Source organism: Saccopteryx leptura, chromosome X (genome assembly GCF_036850995.1).
Source record: "Saccopteryx leptura isolate mSacLep1 chromosome X, mSacLep1_pri_phased_curated, whole genome shotgun sequence".
Lineage (NCBI taxonomy): Eukaryota > Metazoa > Chordata > Mammalia > Chiroptera > Emballonuridae > Saccopteryx > Saccopteryx leptura.
Genome location: NC_089516.1, coordinates 65,829,335 through 65,855,816, shown reverse-complemented (window position 1 = coordinate 65,855,816; position 26,482 = coordinate 65,829,335). Strand labels below are relative to the sequence as shown.

The 26,482-nt window shown below is 42.9% G+C and overlaps 1 protein-coding gene across 2 annotated transcripts; it reads right to left on the bottom strand.

Annotated features, from left to right (window-relative positions):
- Positions 1-14,763: 14,763 nt before the first annotated feature.
- Positions 14,764-26,030, bottom strand: SNX12 (sorting nexin 12). Of its 2 annotated transcripts, none has more exons than XM_066356944.1 (4): positions 25,750-26,030; positions 17,995-18,090; positions 17,009-17,133; positions 14,764-16,614 (listed from the first exon to the last, which is right to left on the bottom strand). In XM_066356944.1, the coding sequence occupies exons 1-4, from the start codon at positions 25,912-25,914 to the stop codon at positions 16,512-16,514; spliced, it is 489 nt and encodes a 162-aa protein (XP_066213041.1). In that variant the 5' UTR covers positions 25,915-26,030; the 3' UTR covers positions 14,764-16,511. The 2 variants fall into 2 exon arrangements, with proteins under 2 accessions (XP_066213041.1, XP_066213042.1); XM_066356945.1 differs by having other exon boundaries at positions 25,762-26,030.
- Positions 26,031-26,482: the final 452 nt, after the last annotated feature.

Below are 26,482 nucleotides of genomic sequence, written 5' to 3'. Positions count from 1 at the left end.
GTGGACATAAAAAGGCCCCTTTGGAAGCCACTTTAGTAATCCAGAAGAGAAATGACAAAAGGGTGCAGGCAAGGAACAACAGAGGTTGTTTCCTTAATTAAAATTTTTTTCAATTACAGTTGACACTCAATAGTATATATATAACAAACATGTGTAATGTATGTATATACATAATGTTTTTCTTTAATTATACTGGATAAGAAAAAGACAGATAATATAGAAAAACAGGTTAGAAAAACAGGTAAAGAATGCGAGCAGGGGTATCAGGAAAAATACAAGTGGCCAGTAAACATAAATGAATGTCCAATTTGCCTATTAATCAGAACACTAAAAATAAAACAATGAGATTTTATTTTCTACCTATCACACCGGCAAAATTTAAAGTTTGATCATTTTCAGTGTTGGGAAGAGTAAGAAGAAACGAGACCTCTTACACACTGCTGGGGAGAGCATACACCAGTAGAGCCGTGCTGGAGGGGAATTTGGCAGTAACTACTGAGATGAAAAATGCACACTTCCAATACCACTCCTAGGCACATGCCCGAGAGATGTTCAGATGTTCTCAAAATGTGGTCCATAAATCCCAGAGGGTTCCCAAGACCCCTTCAGGTCGTCTATGAGATTCAAAACTATTTTCATAATTGTATTAAGATGCTTGCCATTTTTATTCTGTTGGCATTTGCATGAATGGTGCAAAAGCCAAGGTGGAAGGAAGAGAAAAAGCAATGGTGAGTCAAAGTGCTGGTGCCTTAGTGCTCACCGAGGCAGTGGCAGCGAGTTGTACTAGGAGTCACTGTGGTTTTTCTACTGCCACACACTTAAGAAGGGCCTTGATGGAGCAGTCTATATGATTAGACCTCCATCCCTGAGCTCATGGCTTTCCAGTGTTCTCTGTAACAAAACAGGAAGTACAGACAGCATCACTGCCGCAGACTGAAGCATAAGATTGTCCCAAGGCACAGCACTTGTGAGATGGAGTTGTGAGCTGAACGAGTCACTTTCTTCACAGAACACCATTTTTCTTGAAATAACAACTGACCTAAAGTATGGCTATTCAGATTTGGGTATTCGGCTGGCATTTTCTCAGAAATGAATAAAGCGAGCCTGTCACTTCAGGAAAAACAACTGACAGTATCTGGCACCAATGATAAAATTTGAGCTTTCCCTATCAATTAAGCTTGACACATATAAGATGCTAAATATGTTATCTTTAGGGGTTCTTAATAACTTCTGGACAATGTTTAAAACTTCATTAAATTTCTAGATCATCTTAAAAATTTGAGCTTTCAAGCAAAAATTAGAATTTTGGAAAACTTGCACCTCTACTATAGGCTTGGCAGCTTTCGGACACTCCTTAGAATTTCTGATGACAGCAGTGGTGATATTAATGAATGCAATTTTTTTATTGTTAACCCATCTGGTTATATTGTGTGTGTGTTTGTATTTATTTATTTATTTTTATTAATTTTAATTTATTGTGTTAACATAAATTCAAGTGTCCGACTGAATATAACACCCTCACCCCCCACCCCCGTGTCCCCCATTATACCTCCTTTGCCCCCCTCCCCCTAACTCCCTCTCCCCTTTCTATCCTTGTTATCTGTGTCTCTGTGTTACATATACAGTGTGTCTATAAAGTCATGGTGCACTTTTGACCGGTCACAGAAAAGCAACAAAAGACAACAGAAATGTGAAATCTGCACCAAATAAAAGAAAAATTCTCCCAGTTTTATATCTATTCAGTGCAGTTCAAAGTGGGCTCACACACAGATTTTTTAGGGCTCCTTAGGTAGCTATCCCGTATAGCATCTACAGACTCGTCACTGACCGATGGCCTACCAGAACATGGTTTCTCCACCAAGCTGCTGGTTTCCTTCAACTGCTTATCCCACAGAGTAATGTTATTCCTACGTGGTGGTGCTTCGTTATAAACGCACCGATATTCATGTTGCACTTTGGTCATGGATTCGAAATTAATGAGCCACAGAACACACTGAACTTTCCTCTGTACTGTCCACATCTTGACTGGCATGGCCGTGGGCTGTTTCGCTGTATACAAGGTGTTACGTCATCATCTGCGCATGCGCATATGCTGCCACATCATCCTACAGAAACTGAGAGGGTTTTCCTTTTTTTGGTGCAGATTTTGCTTTTCTATTGTCTTTTCTTGCTTTGCTGTGACCAGTCAAAAGTGCACATGACTTTACGGACACACTGTATATAATTTCACTAATCCCCTCACCTTCTCTGATCCCATCCCCTCGTCCTCCTTCCCTCTGACAGCTGTCCCTCTGCTCCCTGTGACCTACCTCTGCCTCTATTCCATTCCTCAGTTCACTTTGTTCATTACATTCCACATAAAAGTGAGATCATATATTTTTCTTTCTCTGCCTGGCATATTTCATTTAGCATAATAATATCCAGGTCCATCCGTCACAAAAGGTAAGATCTCCTTTTTCACAGCCACGTAGTATTCCATCATGTATATGTACCACTCCTTTTTAATCCTCTCGTCCACTGACGGACACTTGGGCTGTTTCCAGATCTTCACTATTGTGAACAATGCTGCCATAAACATGGGGGTGCATTTCTCCTTTCGAGTCAGTGATGTGGTGTTCTTAGGATATATTCCTAAAAGTGGGATAGCTGGGTCAAAAGGCAGTTCGATTTTTAATTTTTTGAGGAATCTCCATACTGTTTTCCACAGTGGTTGCACAAGTCTGCATTCCATCAACAGTGCAGGAGGGTTCCCTTTTTCTACATCCTGCCAGCACTTATTGTGTGTTGATTTGTTAATAAGCACTATTCTGACAGGTGTGAAGTGGTATCTCATTGGGGTTTTAATTTGCATTTCTCTGATGATTAGAGATGTTGAGCATTTTTTTTTGTATTTTGCTGAAGTTGGAAATGGGGAGGCAGTCAGACAGACTCCCGCATGCGCCCAACCGGGATCCACCCAGCATGCCCACCAGGGGGCAATGCTCTGCCCATCTGGGGCGTCACTCTGTTGCAACCAGAGTCATTCCAGCACCTGAGGCAGAGGCCACAGAGCCATCCTCAGCGCCCGGGCCAACTTTGCTCCAATGGAGCCTCGGCTGCGGGAGGGGAAGAAAGAGACAGAGAAGAAGGAGAGGGGGAGGGGTGGAGAAGCATATGGGCGTTTCTCCTGTGTGCCCTGGCCGGGTATCGAACCCAGGACTCCTACACGCCAGGCCGACACTCTACCACTGAGCCAACTGGCCAGGGCCTGAGCATTTTTTTATATGCCTATTGGCCATCTGTGTATTCTGTATGGAGAAGTGTCTATTCAGTTCTTTTGCTCATTTTTTAATTGGATTGTTTACCTTCCTGGTGTTGAATTTTATAAGTTCTTTATAAATTTTGGTCATTAACCCCTTATCAGACATATTGGAAAATATGTTCTCCCATTGTGTGGGTTGTCTTTTTATTTTGTTAATCGTGTCTTTTGCTGTGCAAATGCTTTTTAGTTTGATATAGTCCTATTTGTTTATTTATATTTCCCATTTATTTATTTTGTCCTTTATTTCACTTGCCCACGGAGATAAATTGGCAAAAATATTGCTACAAGAGATATTGGAAACTTTACTGCCTATGTTTTCTTCCAAGATGTTTATGGTTTCACAACTTACATTTAAGTCTTTTATCTATTTTGAGCATATTATTTTATTTTTTAACTGAATTCATTGGGTTAGAACTAGTAAACAAAATTAAACAGGTTTCAGGTGCGAATGTGATTTTTTTGACACCATATAATAGACTGTGTCAACATTCTAAAGCTCTGAATAACTCAGTGAACCAATATTTTTCAAATTATCAATGCATGATATTATAAAATCATGTGCAGGCAAAATATATATTAAAATACAAAGTAAGCCAATGGATTTTAATTTAACAAAATATGAAAAGTTGTTTGATATTGGTTTCAAAATCCACATTAAAGTAATCTTTAAGAAACAACTACTTGTTGAAGATTGATGTAGTATTAAAGAATATTCACAATTAAAGGCTTTTAAAAGCCCTGGCCAGTAGCTCAAAAGCATTGTCTCAATATGCCAAGGTTGTAGGTTCAATCCTTGGTCAGGGCACATACAAGAATCAACCAATGAATGCGTGAATAAGTGGGACAACAAATCGATGCTTCTTGCTCTCTCTCTCTTTCTCTCTCTCTCTCTCTCCACCTTCCCCTTCCTCTCTCTAAAATCAGTCAATAAATAGAGACCACTTTTAAAGAAAAATGAAAAAAAAAGGCTATTAAAATAGTCCTTGGTTTTCTGATTGCATATCTGTGTGATATGCTTCAACTAAACATCACAATAGAGAAAATGCAGAAGCAGATATAAGAATCCAGGTGTCTTCTATTAACCTATTTTTAAAGATTGCAAGAAAGGTAATACAATTTTTTTATTGCTTTGGAGAAGTTATTCTTCATCTAAGATACTATTCATGTTAACATATAATGGGTGTATTGCTATTATTTTTAATAAATAAATATTTTTAAAATCTATCATTTATAATTCTAATACATTGACAATAGATATAAATTCACATAAACAAATTCTTAGGAGTGTAAAAGGATCCTGGGATTCAAAAGTTTGAGACCCACTGCCCCAGAGACATTCTGACAAAGAAGGACTAATGTTTAGAAATGTTCGTAGCAATACAGGCATACGTCCTTTTATTGTGCTTGCTTTATGGTGCTTCCTGGGTATTGTGTTTATTACAAATTGAAAGCAAGACCCTCCACCAGCAAAAGGATTATGACTCACTTTATTGTGATACTTTATTACTGTGGTCTAGAACTGAAACCGTAGTATCCCTCAGGTATGCCTGTACTACCTGTAAAAGCAGAAATTTTGGGGAAATCTAGTAGTCTATGAATAAAGAATGGTTAAACAAACCATTTTACAGCCATACTCTAGCTATATTTCTGCCACATCTTTTTAAATTAAGTAAATCGCCTGACCAGTGGTGGAGCAGAGGATAGAGTGTTGACCTGGGATGCTGAGGGCTCAGATTTGAAACCCCAACATCATCAGCTTGAGCATGGGCTCATCCAGCTTGAGTGCGGGGTCACCAGCTTGAGCGTGGGATCATCGACATGATCCTGTGGTTGCTGGCTTGAGCTCAAAGGTTGCTGGCTTGAAGCCCAAGGTTGCTAGCTTGAGAAAAGGATCACTGGCTCAATTGGAGCCCACAGTCAAGGTATGACAAGCAATCAACGAACAACAAAAAGTGCTACAAGGCCCTGGCCAGTTGGCTTAGTGGTAGAGCATCGGCCTGGCGTGCAGAAGTCCCGGGTTCGATTCCCGGCCAGGGCACACAGGAGAAGCGCCCATCTGCTTCTCTACCCCTCCCCCTCTCCTTCCTCTCTGTCTCTCTCTTCCCCTCCCGCAGCGAGGCTCCATTGGAGCAAAGATGGCCCGGGCGCTGGGGATGGCTCCTTGGCCTCTGCCCCAGGCGCTAGAGTGGCTCTGGTCGCAGCAGAGCGACACCCGGGAGGGGCAGAGCATCGCCCCCTGGTGGGCGTGCCAGGTGGATCCCGGTCGGGCGCATGCGGGAGTCTGTCTGACTGTCTCTCCCCGTTTCCAGCTTCAGAAAAATACAAAAAAAAAAAAAGTGCTACAACTACCCATCGATGCTTCTCATCTCTCTCCCTTCCTCTCTTCCCCCCCCCCTCGCAAAATATAAAAACAATTAAGTAAATCTAGATGTAACAAAATAAAAGTGTTTCCAAAACATCAAATGAGCATGAGCTCTGGCCAGATAGTTCACTCAGTTGGTTAGAGCATCCTCCTGATACACCAAGGTTATGGGTTCAATCCCCAGTCAGGGCACATACAAAAGAGTCAACCAATGAATGCACAAATAGGGAAAACAACAAATCAATTTTTCTCTCTCTATCTCTAAATAATTTTTTAAAAATAAAAAAACTTGCATAATATGTATAGTATGATATACTTGCTGTAGAAATAAAAGTACACAACATATTTTTTAAAACAAAAAACCAAGCCTTCCCAGAAAAGGAAATGCAAGAGTTCATCACCACCAAGAAGAAATGTTAAAGGAACATCTTTATAAAGAAGAAAAAAAGATAAAAAAAATATATAAATAATAGCCTGACCGGGTGGTGGCGCAGTGGATAGAGCATCGGACTGGAATGCCGAGGACCCAGGTTTGAGACCCCGAGGTCGCCAGCTTGAGCGCGGTCTCATCTGGTTTGAGCAAAAGCTCACCAGCTTGGACCCAAGGTCGCTGGCTCGAGCAAGGGGTTACTTGGTCTGCTGAAAGCCCATGGTCAAGGCACATATGAGAAAGCAATCAATGAACAACTAAGGTGTCGCAATGAGCAATGAAAAACTAATGATTGATGCTTCTCATCTCTCTGTTCCTGTCTGTCGGTCCCTATCTATCCCTCTCTCTGACTCTCTCTGTCTCTGTAAAAAAAAGAATAATAAAATGGTCATAACTATATACTTATCAATAATTACTTTAAATGTATGTAAAAGCTCCAATCAAAAGACATAGGGTGGCTGAATGGATAAGAAAACAAGACTCTTATATATGTTATCTACAAAAGACCCACTTCAGACAGAAGGACAAACACAGACTGAAAGTAAAGGGATGGAAAAAGACATTTTGTGAAAAAAGAAATAGGGGGAAAAGCTGGGAAAGCAGTATTTCTTCTATCAGACAAAATACACTTTAAAACAAAGGCTGTAACAAGAGGCAAAGAAGGACCCAGCAACTCCACTTCTGGGTATTCATCCGAAGAAACCCAAAACACTAATTTGAAAAGACATATACATCCCTATGTTCATTGCAGCAGTGTTTACAATGGTCAAGATATGGAAGTAGCCTAAGTGTCCATCTATAGACGAATTAATAAAACAGAGATGGTACAGGCTGACCAGTGTGGCGCAGTAGATAGAGTGTTGACCTAGGACACTGAGGACCTAGGTTTGAACCTCAAGGACACCAACTTGAGCACAGGCTTATCAGGCTTGAGCACGGGGCCGCTGGCTTGAGCGTGGGATCATCAACATGATCCCATGATCACTGGCTTGAGCCCAAGGGTTACTGGCTTAAAGCCCAAGGTCATTGGCTTGAGGAAGGGGTCACTGGTTCGACTAGAGCCTACCCATCAAGGCACGTATGAGAAGCAATCAGTGAACAGCTAAAGTGATGAAACTACAAGTTGTTACTTATCTCTCTCCCTTTCCCCCACTTCTGCAAAAGAGAGAGAGAGAGAGAGAGAGAGAGAGAGAGAGAGAGAGAGAAACAGAGAGAGATGGTATATATACAATGGAATATTTCTCAGCCATAAAAGAGAATGAAATCTTTCCATCTCCAACATGGATGGACTTTGAGGGTATTACGCTAAGTGAAATAGGTCAGACTGAGGAAAACAAATGCCATGTGATTTCACTTACATGTGGAATCTAAGAAACAAAACAAAAACAGAAACAGACTCAGATACACAGAATATTTTGATGGCTGCCAAATGGGAGGTGGTTGAGGAGGTTGGATGAAAAGGGGGAAGGGATTAAGATGTGCAAACTGCCTGTCATTAAGAGTCACAGGAATAGAAGGGATAGCATGGAGAATGTAATCAATAATATTGTAAGAACTATGTATGATGTCACGTTGGTACTAGACTTATTGGGGTGCTCACTTTGTAAGTTATAAGAGTGTCTAATCACTGTTGTGTGCCTAAAACTAATATAATATAGTATATTAACTAATTTAAAAAAAATTTAAACCTTGGAAGGCTACCAGTTTACCTACCAAAGTGCTAACAGAGGCTACCTTTGGAAGGGGGATAAAGAGGACTCGGATTGTGGTACCTTAACCCTACCTATGTGTAATGTTTCGAGTTTTTTTCTTAGAAGGAGAATGCACTAGTGTAACTAAAAATAATTAGGAAGAAGGAACAAAGCAAGGAAGCGGAGTAACTTTGAGTCCAGGCTGAGAGGGCCAATGTATTTGCTGCAGTGGTTTACATGCTGATGAATCTGGGAAGGAGCCACTAGAGGTGAAATCAGGTGATGGAGGGGATGGCTGGCTGAAATGGTGGCCACTTGGATGATAGGGGTCAGACACCCCCTACTCCCTAGCTGGGACTTTTTTTTTTTAATTCATTTTAGAGAGGGGAGAGAGAGAGAGAGAGAGAGAGAGAGAGAGAGAGAGAGAGACACAGGGGGAGGAGCTGGAAGCATCAACTCCCATAAGTGCCTTGACCAGGCAAGCCCAGGGTTTCGAACCGGCGACCTCAGCATTTCCAGGTCGATGCTTTATCCACTGTGCCACCACAGGTCAGGCCCTAGCTGGGACTTAATACAAAGGACTTCAGGGCCACAGAACTCCGATTCTCTCACTAGTACCGTCCTGAACCTCGCCTGATGCCTGCAAACTGTCCGCATTCCTCGATCCGGATCCCCACTCGCCGCGGACCTAGGACCTAGGACCTCGGCTGCCACAGCAGAGGCACAGCGCCTGGGCTGAAGGTGGTGGAGGGAGACCTGCAGCCTAATACAGGGCCTCCCTAAGCGCCAGTCTGGGAGGCTACAGATAGCCGCTGCGGCACAGCGGAAAACACTCTGAGATGGAGTGGGAGGCGGGGTAATGGGTAGCTAAGTTGCCGGGGAGTGGGGCAGTCACCAACTAAGCCGAGAGTGCTCTATGGTAACCCGCACTCTTCCAGATACCGCCAAGCACGCTTTGCTTTCAAAAGCAGCGCCACAGCGTTCCCATTGGTCTTGCATCCCAGCCAACCAGCAAACCTCTCTATGGCCCACCCCTCGATTAAGAGGCCAATCAGAAGATGGCATGCGCTTCCCATTGTGTAGAACCAACTAATAGCTTGCTCATTTCTGACTGACGTGTGGACAGCCAACCGGAAGAGCCAAGGCTGGTGATTTGCCCCATTTCAGTCACCATCTCGATCTACGTCCCAGTCCTTTCCCGTTAGTGCGAGTCCATGATTTGAGTGTGGGAGAAATAGCCAAAACAGACGTCTAAGCTAGAGGACGGTAGCCCAAGAGGCAAAGTAATGCTTGCCAGAGTTTCCAGGGAGATGAGTCTTGCACTTAGTGCTGCTCTGTGCTTGGTCTCAAGCGCTACCAACCTGATAAAAGTACTGGTCGTGAGAGCGCTTCAGATAATGCTGCTTTGCCTTCAGGCTAGTAGCTTCATTTCCCCCACTAAGTCAGGTGGGAAGAAGCCTAGGAACATTCAGAGCCTTATAATTAAGAGTGTTGGTTTATCTACAGTGAGGAGTGGTAAGGATGCTCAATTAGCAGCAATAAATACTGCTTCTAAAACAATCCAAATGAAATATTAGTAGTGTTATTACAACAAATGTACCAGGAAATGCAAATTAAAATTAAGAAATACCATTTTCACCGACTAGTTTGGATAATTATCAGTTGTTTAATATTTTGCCATTTTTGGCAAAGAACCTTTTTGTGAAGAAACAGGAATTTCTCCACTTTTGTTAAGGAAACAAATCCTCATTTGCTGTAAGTGGGAGCCTAAACTGCACTCTTGAAGAACGCAACTCAAAAAAGGAAAAAGTCAACTTAGTAGTACCTATCAAGATGTAAAATGTACTGTACACATCCTTTGACCCAGCAATTCCTTCTTTAAAAATCTATTCTACATATTTGGCCCTGGCCAGATAGCTCAGTTGATTAGAGCATTGTCCTGATACACCAAGGTTGCAGGTTCAATCCCCAGTCAGGGCACACACAACAATCAGCCAATGAATACATGGATTGACGGAACAACAAAGTGATTATTCTCTCTTTCTCTTTCTATTCATTCCTCTCTAAAGTCAATAAAGAAAAATATTTTAAACAACTCTATATAAATACTAAACACATGAATAAGGTTATATGTAGCAGTATTACTTATAATAGTGAATGATTAGAGACAAATTTCCATCAATAAGTGAATCATTAAATTCTATAACAACCAAAAAAGAAAATTTTGATACAACCATACTATGAAATATTATGCTGCCATTTTTTAAAATGAGGTAAATTTTCGTACACTAATTTGAGAAGTCTATAATACATTGCAAAGTGAAAAACTTAAGTTGCATATATATAGTACATATAATAGTCACTTTGTTTTTTTTAAAACTAGTATATATACAAGTGTGTGGTTATCCATACATATATATTGTATGGATATATGTATATTTATCTATGAGTGTATGTATACTGTCATATACATATTTGGCACATAGAAAGAGATCTGGGAAGGCACATACCAAGTTAAGTTATTCTTAGAGAATGGAAACAGGGAAATGGATTAAGGAGAAATCTTTCACATTTTACACATTTATGTTTTGTTTGAATTTTGTCAATGAGCATAAATTACTTTTGAATTTTGATCACAATAAAATATTTTACCAAAATAGGCACTTTTGTAATGAGAATAATCAATGAAGTTATACATTATATTTTGTAAGTAAGAATAATTCCTGATAGTTATGAGCTATTTTAAAATTTTCAACTAGGAGATCTAGAATAAAATTAGGGCAACTGTAAATTAAATCAGCACCAAGTTTCAATGGGGTACTCCTGACGATACAACAGGATGTGGGCAAACAAAATCTAATCTAGGTAAACGAAGTCATTCATTTCTAGGAGAGAAAACTATGCTAAAGCAAACTGTATCATATGGGAAAAGCTGTGCTTTCACCTTTTTGGTGGTATCACTTCTAGGGTTTACCCCTTGGCAAGGACTGAAGAGATTTAAGATACTTCAAATATCATTTAGTCAAATCTCCTTATTTTAGAGTTAAGAAAACAGGCCCAGAGTGGTGAAGCAATTTGCCTAACGTGCTATAGCCAGCTAATAGTATGGCCAGATCAGGCCAATTACTCTACTTCTTAGCAGATCTTCCTGAGTATTCATGCTACTAATGACATATTAGGAAATCAGTCTTGTATTAGATACCCCATATTTAAATTTTAGATAAGTGTATAATGAAATAAAAATATGTATCCCCCCATGGGCACAGATGATCCAAAGTTGACTGTATTTAGATAAAAAACATTAATGGTATAATGATATACCATTTTATTGAAAAGTAATAAATTTCTGTGAATCTAACTATATTTTATTTTCCACTTAAGAACTACTGTTTTTGCCTGACCAGGCGGTAGCACAGTGGATAGAGCGTCAGACTGGGACGTGGAGGACTCAGGTTCGAGACCCCAAGGTCGCCAGCTTGAGCATGGGGCTCATCTGGTTTGAGCAAGGCTCGCCAGTTTGAGCCCAAGGTTGCTGGCTCAAGTAAGGGGTCACTTGGTCTGCTGAAGGCTCACCGTCAAGGCACATATGAGAAAGCAATCAATGAACAACTAAGGAGCCGCAAGGAAGAATTGATGCTTCTCATCTCTCTCCCTTCCTGTCTGTCCCTATCTGACTGTCGCGCAAAAAAAAAACAAACAAAAACAAAAACAAAAAAAAACCTGTTGTATTCAATTTCTGGTAGATATTCAGTTGGCAGTGTCTCTCTTCACCCATTACCTTCAGTTTCTCTGTATCAAGTAGTTGATTATCAATATACAAACACTTAAAACCACATAGGAAGTACCCATTTAAAGGAAACTTGCTATAATTTAAAGAATCTTTTTGTATTGTTAATAATTACCCCACTTTTGCATGACCAGTAGTGGTGCAGTGGATGGAGCATCAACCTGGAATGCTGAGGTCCTCAGCTCGAAACTTCGAGGTCTCTGGCTTGAACACAGTATCATTGACATGATCTCAAGGTCGCTGGCATGAGCGCAAGGGTAGCTGGCTTGAAGCCCAAGGCCACTGGCTTGAGCATGGGATCAGACATGACCTCATGGTCGCTGGCTTGAGCCCAAGGTTGCTGGCTTGAGCAAGGGGTCACTGGCTCAGTTGGAGCCCTCGGTCAAGGCACGTATGAGAAGCAATCAGTAAACAAGTAAAGTGACACAACTACACGCTGATGCTTCTTAACTCTTTCCTTCCTGTCTCTCTAAAATCAATAAAAAATTAAATTACCCCACTTTTGTCTGTTTTGTAAGGAATACCTTTTCTGTTCTCCAAAGCAGATAGAATAGGGAGAAAAAAAGGAAACAATTTTTTTTTGTACAAACAAGGCAAAAATAGAGATAATGAGGGGTGGCAGACCTCACCCATGGTGACGCAGTGGATAAAGCATCAACCAGGAATGCTGCAGTCACCATTTCAAGACCCTGGGCTTGCCCAGTCAGGGCACATAAGGGAGTTGATGCTACCTGCTCCTTCCCTCTCTCTTTCTCTTTCTCCCCTCTCTAAAATGAATAAAATCTTTTTAAAAAAAAAAGAATGAAGGGTGGCAGATGTTGAGAAAGAGAGTGGTAGAGAACCACAAGTTAAATTAGTCACACAGTTTATATTTAAAAGTAAACCTGAGCCCTGGCTGGTGGTGCAGTGGGCACAGGGTAACCAGCTCAATACCAAGGGTACTGGCTTGACCCCAAGATTGCCAGTTTGAGCCCGGTCAGGGCACATATGAAAAGCAATCAATGGCACAACTAAGTGGAACAAATTGATGCTTCTATCAAAAAATAAATAAGCCTGAATACTACAGTGTATAAATGGACTGTATAAATGGATTGTAAAATAACAATCACACTATAATTAAAGTGGGGTCCAGTTTTAGACTCCATGACATAGAAAATTAAGAACAGAATTACCATAGGATCCAGCAACCCCTTTTCTGGGTATCTACTCGAAAAATTTGAAAACATTTGCACAAAGTTATATGCACCCATACGTTCATGGTGGCCAAGACGTGGAAACAACCAAAGTGTCCTCCGATAGAGGACTGGATAAAGAAGATGTGGTTCATATATACAATGGAATACTATTCAGCCATAAGATATGACATATTGCCATTTGCAAGAACCTCAATGGAGTTTGAGAATATCATGTTAAGCTAATTGAGTCAGTCAGGAAAAGCAAAAACTATATGATTTCACTCATATGTGGATACAAAACTGAGACTCATAGACACAGATAAGAGTATGGTGGTTATCAGAGAGAGGAAGGGTGGGGCAGCAGTAACGGGTAAAGGGGGTCAAATATATGGTTTGACGAAAAATGATTTGACTTTGGATGGTGGGCATACAATGCAACATACAGATCAGGGATCACAGAAATGTACACCTGAAACCTATATAATCTTATTAATAAATGTCACATGAATATATTTAATAAAAATATTTTTAAAATTTGAGGAACTTGGAGAGATTTCAGAACAAAGATTAATGAGCCAAGTGAGGAAAAACCAGAACTGTTATTGTGTCTAAGAGAGACCAGACATGGCTCAAGAGTCCTCAAAAATAAAAAGAAATATTCATTTCTCAGCCCTGGTCTAGTAGCTCTGTTTAGAATATCATCCCAATATGCCAAAGTTGTGGGTTCGATCCCTAGTCAGGGCATACACAACAACCAACCAATGAGTGCATAAATAAGGAGAACAAAATTGATGTTTCTCTCTCCCCTTTCGCCTTTCTAAAATCAATAAATAAATTTTTAAAAGAAAATTCATTTTGGTGAACAGTCTGCACTTGCACAGCATAAAGTAATTTTACTTAATTACAATACGTATTTGTAGAAGTGTTTTACCTACAATATCTCACCAAACAAAAACTCCAGAGAAGCTTGAATGCTGCTCACCTGTCCCACCCTTCACTCGCTCAAGTCCTCATCTCAAAGAATGGGTCAAAGTGCAGGGAAGGCAGCTTTGGAATGTGAAATTTCAGACTTCTTCTGGGTCTAGCTACTATGTTCAAACTTTTTGTTAGCCTCTTTTCCCCAGGTCCCAGTGTAAGGTTGGGCACTTCCGTGCTATGAGTAAAGGGAATTAATTAGTAGTGAACACCTAGATCCATGCATAAACTTGAATTCCTTATAAAAGTGTGCTTCTTGTCCTGGCCATGCAGATCAATTGGTGTCACCCCAATATACCAAGCTTGTGGGTTTGATCCCCGGTCAGGGCACAAACAAGAAATCAACCAATAATGAATGCATAAGTGGAACAAATTGATCTCTCTCCTCTTACTCTCTATAAAGTCAATAAATTTAAAAACGTGTTTTTTTAAAAAAGTATAGGTGCTAGCCTGGTAGCTCAGGTGATCAGAAGGTCACCTGGAGATGCTGAGGTTGTGGGTTTGACCCTCAGTCAGGGCCCATTCAAGAATCAACCAAGGACGGCATAAGTGGAGTAGCAGATTGATGTTTGTCTGTCTCTCTCTCTCTCTCCCTTCCTAACAGTCAATAAATAAATTTTTTTAAGATATTAAATGCAAACCTGACCAGTGGTGGCACAGTGGATAGAGCGTCAACCTGGGATGCTGAGGTTCCTGGTTAGAAATCCCTAGGTCACTGGCTTGAGCATGGGGTCACTGGCTTGAGCCCAAAGATCACCGGCTTGAGCAACATGTCACTGGTTCGGCTGGAGCCCCCCAGTCAAGGCACATATGAGAAGCAATCAACAAACAACTCAAGTGTTGAAACTATGAGTCAATGCTTCTTAAATTCCTTCTTGTCTCTCTCTCTCACTAAAATACTTACATAATACATATATACATACATAAATAAATAAATAATATTAAATGCAAAGCTTATCACCTCAGGAAATTGACCACGTTGAGTGATTCTGGCGCAATACCCAGAATATCCTAGACAATTTAAAAAACTGGACAGCAGAGGCTTGCTTCACAGTGGTTTAATATGAACAGAGTTGAATATGACATTGTCTGACAGAAGAACAAACAGTTTGCTGAATAAAAGCCCCGAGTCAGGATATATACACAGAGATGGGGCCTCAGGCTCTCAGCACTTGTGCACAATGGAAGAAGAAATCTTCTTAAAAAAAACCAGTAACAGAGGGTACAAATCAAAAAGGCAGCAACAACAGCAACAGTGGAGGTGGAGAAGGGAGAGAGCCTCTCTCTAGGGACTGCACAGCCCCTGGGACAGGCTCGGCAGCTGGACAGCTGATCACAAGGAACTTCAACGTTTTGATGGACTCCAAATGCCTGTCCAAACCCAATCCTAATCTCTCTGATCAGAATCTTGTCTTGTCAGAATCAGTAATTCTTTTGCCCAAGACCCTGGACAGAGAAATCTAATCCTTCCATGATAGGGAGTCTAAGAGCCTCCACTTGACTTGACACTAGAGTTAACTCGCTCCCATCCTACCCCTTGGGATAGATACCAGGCTGCAGCAAACAAACCACCACCTCCTAAACAGAAGCCCAGGAAAGTTGACTGTCTCTAAAAGTTGCTTCAGATTCCAAGAGTTGGGAAATCCATATCCAGCTGCTATCCCTAGCTCAACTTCTGGGGAGAACACTGGAACTCCATGGGGAAGAGTGAAGGCAGTTCAATAACCCTGTGACCAAGCTGGGGAGGGCAGCAACCACTCTTGCCCGAGTCTGTTTTGACAGCTCAAACTGCTTAGGAGAAGGCAGAAAGTGTGTGGTTTGTTCATGCGCTTCTGCCCTGTGACAGCACTAACTGGGATGGGGAAAGGGGGAGTGGAAGGAAGAGGGGTGATGCTATTCCCCACCACTGAGAGGTAAGTAGAAAATGATCCACTCCCACCTTCAGGGAGTTACCTGGCAATGGGGAGGTGCCCTCACCCCTCAACCCAGCAAACCTGCAATGCTGATCCATGAAGTAGCAGGGCCTGGGAAGGGAGAGCCGCTGGCCCATCCTGTGTGACTCACCAGCTGGTGGGCAAGAACAGACACCAGAGTGGGGAGCCACAAAGGACAGGGGCTCGGAAGCACGAGCTGCCTACTGCATTCAGGCCGTCTTCTGCCTCGGAAGCAGCCATGATGACGGGCCCAGCAAACCCCCACACCTCACTCCACACGACAAACTGCTTAGACTCAAGGATTACTGCCATGAAAAGCAACAAGGGGGAGAGAAAGTAACAAAAGAAACTGGAAAAGACTGGGAGTAGGCCTAGAAAAAACAGGGATAGCTTCTGAGCCTCTACCACCTTCCCAAGAAGGAAACAAATCCATGCAGGTAGGAGAGGCAGGGTTTTCCCCTGCTCAGTGTTCCTGGTTAAACCTAAGAGACAGAAAACTTCCCTGGACTTGCAGCATCAGTATGTAGTCGAGCGCTTCACTGGCACAGACCCCTGCCCCCCAGGTTAGCCTTCAGGCACGGGTCCATGCCTGAGAAATCGCCTTTCAGTCCAATCCCCACGCCCACCCCAACCCCCAGCAAAGAGTGTCTGCCTGTGGTGCCCCATCTCTCTCCAGAGAAGAGGTTCCCAGCAGAGTGCCCGTGGTGTGGTCAGGTACCAAAGAACGCACTGCCCGACAGTCTGTCAGGCCAGGGCATGGGCAGCCAACTTCAGGTCAAAGAAAGAGAGAGAGTCTTAATGTAAAAACCAATGTCATTTCAGCAGGAAAGTAGAGGGCGCGTGGTGAGAGGGGCTCCTACTGGCGCACCTTCCCAGGGACGTAGTTCCTGTCAATGGCCTCCTCCTGCAGGAACATATGTAGGCAGCGTTCATTCTGAGCCAGCGGGTGTCCCGCGATTCTAAAAAGAGATCAAGACGGTTACCATGGTATCTGAGGTCAGAGAGAGTCTGCAGAGGCATGGAGCTGTGGACGGGAGGCAGGACAGGTGAGCCCTGAGGTTCGAGCAAGCAGAGGACAATGGCAGGACACTATTTTCAGCGAATACTGCAGAGGGAAGAGGGACAGAGGGCTTAGGAGCAGCCAAATCCATAGACAAACCCAAAATGCAGTGCTTTCCCAGGCCCTGAGGTACAGGATCAAAATTCTACTCAAAGGAATGGAGTTTTACTGTCCAGTCGGCCCACCACACAACAGGCACATCATATGATCCAGTACAAGAGGAGACAGACGAGACACACAGAAAGATCAAGATGGGAAGAGTAGTAAGAGGAGCCCGCAGGAACTTGGCTTACTTGTTAATAAACTGTTCGAGGCCCTGCCTCCTTTCTTCAATGAAGGACTCCTCAAAGATCCCTTCATCGCCTCGAAAAGGGAGCTGCCGCTTCAAGGCCTTTCCAGGCAGCGGGGGTACTACAATCTGTGGGCAGATGCAAAACAGCAGCCACAGGGGAGCTCAGAGAGGGTGGGGTGCTACAGCACTCATACTCGTCTCCTAAGGCAGTGGTCCCCAACCCCTGGGCCGCGGACTGGTACCAGTCTGTGGGCCATCTGGTACCAGTCCACAGAGAAAGAATAAATAACTTACATTATTTGTTTTATTTATATTTAAGTCTGAATGATGTTTTATTTTTTAAAAATGACCAGATTCCCTCTGTTACATCCATCTAAGACTCACTCTTGACGCTTGTCTCGGTCACGTGATACATTTACCCATCTCACCCTAAAGGCCGGTCCGTGAAAATATTTTCTGACATTAAACCGGTCCGTGGCCCAAAAAAGGTTGGGGACCACTGTCCTAAGGCACAGGGGCTATCCTACCCCACAGCCAGCACCTTGCAATAACTGACCATAGGAACAGTCAGAGTGGCTCAGGTCAAAAATCAATGTGACTGTTTTGGTGGGAGGACAGGTTTACCATCTCAAAAGAAAGGAAATAAACTCCAAATATTTCTCACTTTCTTTAACAATCTACTACGATCCAAGAATCTAGCTAGGCCTTTCCTGACACTATACCTTCCATTTTTAGGATCTACAGGAGTTAAGTCATATGCTTTTACTAGCCACTAAGTGAAGTAATACTTTCTCTCTAAGACTTTTCCTGAACTTACCACTTTCAGGTTTCAAAGGCTGTCACCCAGATCCACTATACTGGGATTTGGTAGACAGTGTTCACCCTCTCCACTGCCTGCAAGGTTTTACAAACTCTGATCATCGTATGCCCTCCCAGCCTATGCAGATCTTGTCCTCCAAGGGCGCCACACAGGGAACAGGGCCATACCTTACTATCTCGCTCCAGCTCATTTTTTAGCCACTCAAAGTCACTGTAGCGCCGCCGTACACAGGACTCCTTCAGCTTGAAGATAGGTAGGTTTGTCTACATGGAAGCAAGAATAAGAGGAGAGATGATAAGTAATGTTCAGCCTGTGGTGGCCACCTGTCAGAACCACATGGACCAGTCCCAATAAAGAAACACTTCCTATGGACCATGCTCCTATAACCCTTTCAAAACACCACCAGATAAATATCAATCCTTACCACATTTAGCGTTGTCACAGTTGGTCATTAGAAGTCCTTTGCTACTTGGAATATTTCCTACAAGCAGACTTGAAGTAACATGTACAAGGGTCTGTGCTGCATTTTATTATTTGTAAAAATAATAAATACTCATCAATACGTAGCTGGTCAAATAAATATGGTATGCCCATACCACAGGAGGTGGAATACTACAAACTATGAAAATGACATGAAAGACTGCCCATATGGAAAGATATTTTTTAAAAATATTTTATTTATTGATTTTAGGGTAAACAGGGGGAGGAGTAGGAAGCATCAACTCGTAGTTGCTTCTCGTATGTGCCTTGTCTGGACAAATTGGGAGTTTCAAACCAGCAACCATAGCATTCCAGGTCAACCTCTATCCTCAGCACCACCACAGGTTAAGCCAGAGACAGGAAGCATTAAAATCAAGGTACGGAACAGTATATAGGCCCGTGATGGCGAACCTATGACACACATGTCAGCACTGACATGCGTAGCCATTTTCAATGACACACAGCCACATACCAGAGAAGTATGGGGCCGCATGCCAAGGACATTTCATCCTCGGCTCCTGCATGGCCAGGTGCAGTAGCCGAGGATAAAACATTTGCTGTACTGTAGACACTCTGTGCCAGAGGTCTGTAGGCCAAAACAGAACTCCGGCACAGAGCGTCTAGTTCTGGGACTTCCGTTTAGGCTGTTAGGGGATCTTTGACCTCACTTCCAGTCGGCGGAGCAGGGAGCAGTGGAATGCCGCGGGGGACGCATCTCTGGGGGCCCTGTGATTGCCATTACCAGCAACCACATAACCACAGCAACCATCATCCAATCTACTGTTCTAGGGTGTCGTGGATTTCTAATTGACCATCATTACTGAGATAAGTGAGTGGGAGGCTGGGAGAGGCCAGGGCCTGTGCTAGGGGTGCCGTTTCCCGCCATTAGAAAAAGCGGCAGCCATCTTAATTTACATAAGATGCAACTTGCAGAATTTCAAGACAGCATCTGGGCTCAGGTGTTTGTCGACTTGAGGTCAAAGCTTGAGAATCTGAAAAGGTGCCGCTTGGAGAATCAAGAGGAGTGCCACTACAAACAGGAAATTTGGAGTGCCTGGAACCAATTACCAGACACTTTTAGCACCCTGAAAAATATAACAATGGCTTTCCTCACAATTTTTCCCTCTATGTACTTTTGTGCAACCTTATTCTCAGCGTTAAATAATATCAAAACCAACAAAAGAAACAGATTGACAGATGAAGTTAGTAGTGCTTGCTTGGGCTTGAAGTACAAAATACCAACCTTCAATTGAAGATTTAGCCAATGAAATTCAGCAACAAAAAAGTCACTAATACACAGGTTAAAGAATTCCCCCTCCCCCTCACTTATCTTAGTTCACGGCACCCCACACAAATTAAATAATAGCAAGACCACAAAAGAAACCAACTGACAGATGAACAAAGAAGTCACTAAGCAAGTAAGTTAAATAATTAGTTTTTGGTTTATTAAATACGGTTATATATTACAATTATACATTTTTGCTATTTAAACTATAAATATCGCAAAATTATGGTTTTTTTCTCGAAGTGACACACCACCCGAGTTATGCTCGGTTTTTTGGCGAATTTTGACATACCAAGCTCAAAAGATTGCCCATCATTGATATAGGCAGTCCCCAGGTTACAAATGAGATTGGTTCTGCAGGTTTGAAAGTGTGTAAGTATTTATATGCACAGAAAGGCAAAAATAAACACTACATTAAGATAAATATATGAGCTTGACTGGTGGTGGTGCAGTGGATAGAGCATCTACCTGGGACACTACAGTCCCAGGTTCAAAACACTGAGGTCATTCATTGGCTTGAGCACGGGGTCGCTGGCTTGAGCCCAAAAGTCACTGGCATGAAGCCCAAGGTCACTGGCTTGAGCAAGGGGACACTGGCTTGGTTGGAGCCCTCCTCCATGCCCCCAGTCAAGGCACGTATGAGAAGCAATCAATGAACAACTAAACTGCCTCAACTATAAGTTGATATTTCTCATCTAACTCCCTCCCTGTTTTGTCTCCCTTTGTCTCACTAAAAAAAAGTAAAAACAAAAAATTAAGAATCGCATTACCATAGAACCCAACAACCTCTTCTGTGTACCTATCCAAAACACTTGAAAACATTTATTTGCGAAGGTATATATGCATCCTTATGTTCATTGTAACACTATTCACAGTGGTCAAGACATTAAAACAACTGAAGTGTCCCTAAGTAGGACTGCGTAAAGAAGATGTGGTACATATGTACTATGAAATACTACTCAGCTGTAAGAAAATATGAATTACTGCCATTTGTGACAACATGGATGGACTTACAGCATATTACTCTAAGGGAAATAAGTCATAAAATGCTAAAAACCATATGATTTCACTCATATGTGAATAAAACAAATATTCAGACATAGACAACAGTATGGTGGTTACTCAAGGAAAGGGGGGTGTGGGAGTCATAAAGAGTAAAGGGGTCAAATATATAGTGACGGAAGATTTGACTTTGGGTGGTGGACACACAATGAAATATACAGGTCACGTATCACAGAAATGTATACCTGAAACCTGTATGATCTTATTAACCAATGCCACTCCAATCAATTTTTAAATATATAAAAAAAGGATTTGTATATTTGTATGTATTTATGCTTATGAAAAGATACTGGTAGTAGTGAGTGACTTTGGAGAATAAGATTAGACAAGTGGAATGGGTAGGTCACACTTTTCATTGTACAATTTAAATTTACATTTTCAACTGAAAAGTAAATTTAAATTCCCTGTAAAGAACATGAGATAAGTACCTCCAAGGTACACCTTCCTCTGTCTTTCCTGTCCAAAGCCTCTCCATCTACAAATCCCAGCTCAAGTCCAACTTCATATGGGGATGAAGTTACTCGATATTCAATTGATTAAGAGAGGCCCTATGTATCTGTTTACCCTCACCTCATCTAGAAAATGTATCAGAGCCTCACCAGGAGGTGGCACAGTGGATAGAGCATCGGACTGGGACGCAGAGGACACAGGTTTGGAACCCCGAGGTCGCCGGTTTGAGTGCAGGCTCACCAGCTTGAGCATGGGGTGACCCCGTGGTCACTAGCTTGAGTCCAAAGGTTGCTGGCTTGAAGTCCAAGGTCACTGGCTTGAGCTAGGGATCACTTTGTCTGCTGTAGCCACCCCCCCCCCCGGTCAAGGCACATATGAGAAAACAATCAATGAACAACGAAAAGGAGCCACAACAAAGAATTGACGCTTCTCATCTCTATCCCTTCCTGCTTGTTTGTCCCTATCTGTCCCTTTCTCTGACTCTGTCACAAAAAAGAAAATATAGCATAAATAGCAATTATATCGCTTCCCGATATAAATCAGCTTACTCCCGCATCTTAATCATTGAGAATTTTTCTGAGACTCTAATGGCAACATGAATCCCCAACAAAAAGCTCTGATCCTTACTCCCGTCTTCAAGTTCTAAACAGAAATAGCCAACCACATGTATTAATGCTGACTCTGTTTCCCACCAGCCAATTCAGTTGAGCAGATGGAAATAAAAGGAACTAATCTCTCTCCTTTCTCCACAACTGTCTCAGGTCAGGAATAGGGCATCTTGGAGCCATGCTAGAAATGTACAGTCCTCCCTACACCATGCTTTGTCATCCTCAAGTCTGGAAACTATCTTTTCAGGACTCAGATCTAAATACGTCATCAAAAGCCAAATAACTGGTTGACTTACATTAATTACAGGTCTACCCAGGATTGAGTTCCAAAGAATGTCAATGAATTAAAGTTGATTGAGATACATGTAAAGTAATACTTTATTATGCAAACTGTTTTTTGGGTTTTGTTTTTTTTTTAGTGAGAGGGACAGACAGAGACAGACAGACAGGAAGGGAGAGAGATGAGAAGAATAAATTCTATGTTGTAGCACCTTAGTTGTTCATAGATTGCTTTCTCATATGTACCTTGACAGAGGGTGGGCTCCAGCCAAGCCAGTGACCCCTTGCTCCAGCCAGCAACCTCTAGGCTCAAGCCAGCAACCATAAAATCATGTCTATGATACCACACTCAAGCCAGCAACCCTGTGCTCAAGCTGGTGAGCCCGCGCTCAAGCCAGATGAACCTGTGCTCAAGCTGGCAACCTTGAGGTTTCAAACCTGGGTCTTCCACATCCCAGTCCAATGCTCTATCCATTGTGCCACTGCCTGGTCAGGCTGGGTCTTATGTCTTAAAATAAAATGCAATGGGCATTAGTATGGAAGATCAAGTTTAAGGTATATTTACATATCTTTTTTTATTGTGACAGAGACAGAGAGAGGAACACATAGGGACAGACAGACAGGAAGGGAAAGAGATGGGAAGCATGAATTCTTTGTTGTAGCACCTTAGTTTTCATTGATTGCTTTCTAATATGTGCCTTGATCAGCGGGCTAGCAGACTGAGTGACCCCTTGCTCAAGCAAGCGACCATGGGGTCATCTCTACAATCCCACGCTCAAGCCAGTGACCCCCCCACTCAAGCTGGTGAACCTGTGCTCAAGCTGGTGACCTCAGGGTTTCAAACCTGGGTCCTCTGCATCCCAAGCCGATGTTCTATCCACTGCATCACTGCCTGGTCAGTTTGTAAACTGTTCTTTAGAAGAATAAATAAGAAACTGGAAACAGTGGTTTCTTCAAAAAGAGGAACCTCTGGAAGGCAAAAGGGAGACAATTTTTATAGCACATCTTTTTTATACCTTTTGACTTTTGCACATTGTGCATATACTTACTATTCAAGGTAAGCCATTATATATTCTCAGAATCCTGCAAGAAACATGTGTATCGAATCATCACATTATAAACCTTAAACTTACACAACATTGTCAATTATATCCCAATAAAACTGGGGGGGGGGTAATCCTGCAAGAAAAAAAGTCCTTCAGAATCATGTGATTCTAGGTTTCTGACACAGTTCATTACAAATACTGTGCTCCCTAAGCAGTGGAACCTGAACTAGAAGGCTTTTACAGAAGCCAACAGAAGGACAAAAGAAAAAGGAAAAAAAAATGCTGAGTAGAATCTTCCAGGGCACAATGAAACTACCCACTGCCATTTTGTAAACTTCCTCCTTTGACTCAAAAAAATCCTATTCTTTCCCTACCCCCACAGGACGGTGACAATAGCCTTTCATCTCAGCACCTAGACATCAAAGGATGGGGCTACTATGTTCTAGGATAGTCTCCCAACTGCAACCTACAAATCATAAGAGAAGACAGGATTGTGCAGTACAGGATATAGAGTCCTTTGGCTCTGATCAACGCAAAGTCAATGGAAAGGGGAGAAGAATCAAAGTTAAAATTCATAGGACAACTGACATTTGGAAATTTTCATACACATCATGTCAAGCTACTAGGACACCTCTACATACTTTTCACTTCCTGAAGAGCATGGGACGGAGGGCGAGAATTCTTTGCTGAATAAAATGAAAAAGAACAGCTTCAGGAATATTTATTTATCACACAAAGAAACTAAGAGTGCTGTATGCTTCTATCATTCACAATGCCTAACCCCCAAAGTCCACTCTCTGACTCTCCTATTCCCTGTAAAGCCTACCATGATCAATCACTTAAAGTAGTAATTTAAAACCAAATGATTTATCAATTTTTCCCAAAAGAGTTCAACAAACATGCTAAAAGCCTAAATAATTATACATATTAATATAACCAACACAAATTAACTCAAATCCTCAGAACTAGGAACTGCCAGCAACCCTATATTACACTTACTATACACTTAGAAACTGTTGGAAAGGACTGATGAAAAGCCTAAGTGAGTAGAAAATCTGCACACTAAAGTTTAATAAGTAAGAAGTGCCAAAGATACTGCAGTTTAGTGGAAAGAGTAAGATGGGCTTTGGAGTCAGACAGACCTGGGTTCAAATCCAAGCCCTGCAATTTATTAGCTATGTGTATTTGGGAAAGTTACTTAAATATCATTCTTCTGCTTTAAAATGGTGTTTTTGTAAAGATTTAGAAACTAAAATGTAATTCACTGCCTGGCACATAGTAAACACTAGATGAACAGTCCCTGTTATTAGGATGCCTGAAGTAGAGAGCTATTTCATTCATACTCAGTAAGGTTCAAGATCATGTCTACAAAATGTCACAGAACAGTCCTAACACTGAACAAGTTTTGCCCAGGTTTCCTTACTTTTTTCATCTTTTGAGGGATCTAACTTCCTTCTTCCCCAAAAAGATTATTTCAAATAGTTCTTATGTAGGTAAGTTTTCTCATTTTTTTACTGTTTGCACTATGTCCTTCAGTTTGGACTTTGCCAAACTTGGAATTTGGAGAACATCATTTCTCAATTAGATTTCAATGCCCAAGTAGGAGAGTACATGCTCTCATTCAATTCATTCATTCAAAAATGAAAGTACACACATTGTTTCAGGTCTCCAAGGGCTGTTTGAGCAGCATGCTGTCCACAGAGAATATTCTGGCCCTCTAGTCTGAGAAGAAAACATGAGGCAAATTATAAAATGGTTCTTAAACTTTTTTTTTGCCTGTAACCATCTCAAATCGTAAAGAAACTGCAAACCACTAGTCTACCTGCACATTCCATCCTTGCATTGTGGACTAAGAACTAGAGAATAAAGTCCTTTGTACAACACACTGAAGAAGCCAATTCTGGGGGAGTCGTGAAATGTCACATATTAAAGTAACTACAGACCAGGGTCTGAATCCAAAGTTTAATCTAGGACAGAAAGGGCAAATAGCCACCAAAAGAGAACCAATAAATATTGAAATAAACACTCTGGATACGTCCAAATCTAAAGGATAGGCACAGCATGAGAGCAGCAGCTGACCACCAGTCCCCACGAAAGGCTGTGTTTTGCAATGAGACACGGCATGCAGAACCTGAGAAAACTTAAGCAGAAAATACTTTTCTCCTTCAGATGCTCATACTGTACAAGTCTGGGGCGCACTCGGGCTCAGGGAGGCTCCCTTTATTACTTCTGCTCCACCGAGCCCAGTGTCCCTTTCCTGGAACCCTATCTTCCCTCGAATCCCGGCTTTGCTTAAGTCCACCGTGCCAGGGAGACCGCATTAGGAAGTCGCTGGGGCCTCCCTGGCCCTGGCTTCCCGCGTGCTAGTTTAGCAAGGGTCCCGGAGACACGTCGCCGTGCCTTTCCATTCCCTGCGGCTACAGCCGGATTCCTGTTTCTGAGTGGCTCACACGCTGCTCCGTCCTACCCCCAGTCCGACCTGCTTCACTTCTTGCTCACGGGTACTCGCTCTCTCCCAGCCCGCTCCGCTGTCCCCCTCCGGAGTTTGCTGTGCCCTCGGACCACCACTGCACCCGCACACCTCCGTCCGAACTTGAGCAACCCTGAACCCCCGCGCGCCCCTTCCAGCGTCTTCCCACCGTTAGGCGGCCCTCCCCGCCCAGCCGCCAGCCAGGTCCTGCCCTCAGCTGTCGCCCTCACCCCGTGACTCACCCGCATGCGAACCTCATAGGTGGTGAAGCGCGCGCGGCCCACGCCCACCGTCTGTGGATTAAAGATGTCGATCTCCAGGAAGTTACTTGGCGGCCCGTAAGCGTCGGTCAGGTCCTGCGGCTTCGAGTTAAGGCGCCGAGTGTCCGCGACGGCAGTGTCCGACATCTTTCCGAAGGAGAGACTGGGACCAAGGGAGGGGGTGGGGGCACACAGGCCGGAGGCAGGAGCGCGCACGGCCCCTCCCGCTTGCAAAAGAACCAGCCAACCCACAGACTGCGGCGCCGCGCACGCGCACGCACGACGCACGCACGCATGCGCGCGCACGTCGCCTGCTATGGCCCGGCGCTCTGAATTGCGGCCATGCTGACTGCTGGGAGTCTTGGGCGAAGGAGGCTTCATTCAGGCTTCCGGGCGCTGTTTGTGGAGCCGCCTCGGAGCTTGCATCCCCGGAATGTACCACCCAGTATCCTGGGAAGCACTACAGGCGGGATCGGCCAATCGCTGCTCCTAAACCCCAGATACACGGCGTTTATCAATCAGCCGTGGGCACTGTCCCACACCTAAGGGTCCTGCAGTGATAGGCTGAAGCGACGGGACCTAAGTCAGAGTTCTGCGCGAAAATAGAAGGGTGGTCTCCAGAGAGCGAGTTCCAACAATAGTATTGAGAACCTAGAGTGCAGCTCGCCAGTCGTGCCGCTGATAGTTTCAAATACCGCCACGCGCAGTTGAGCAC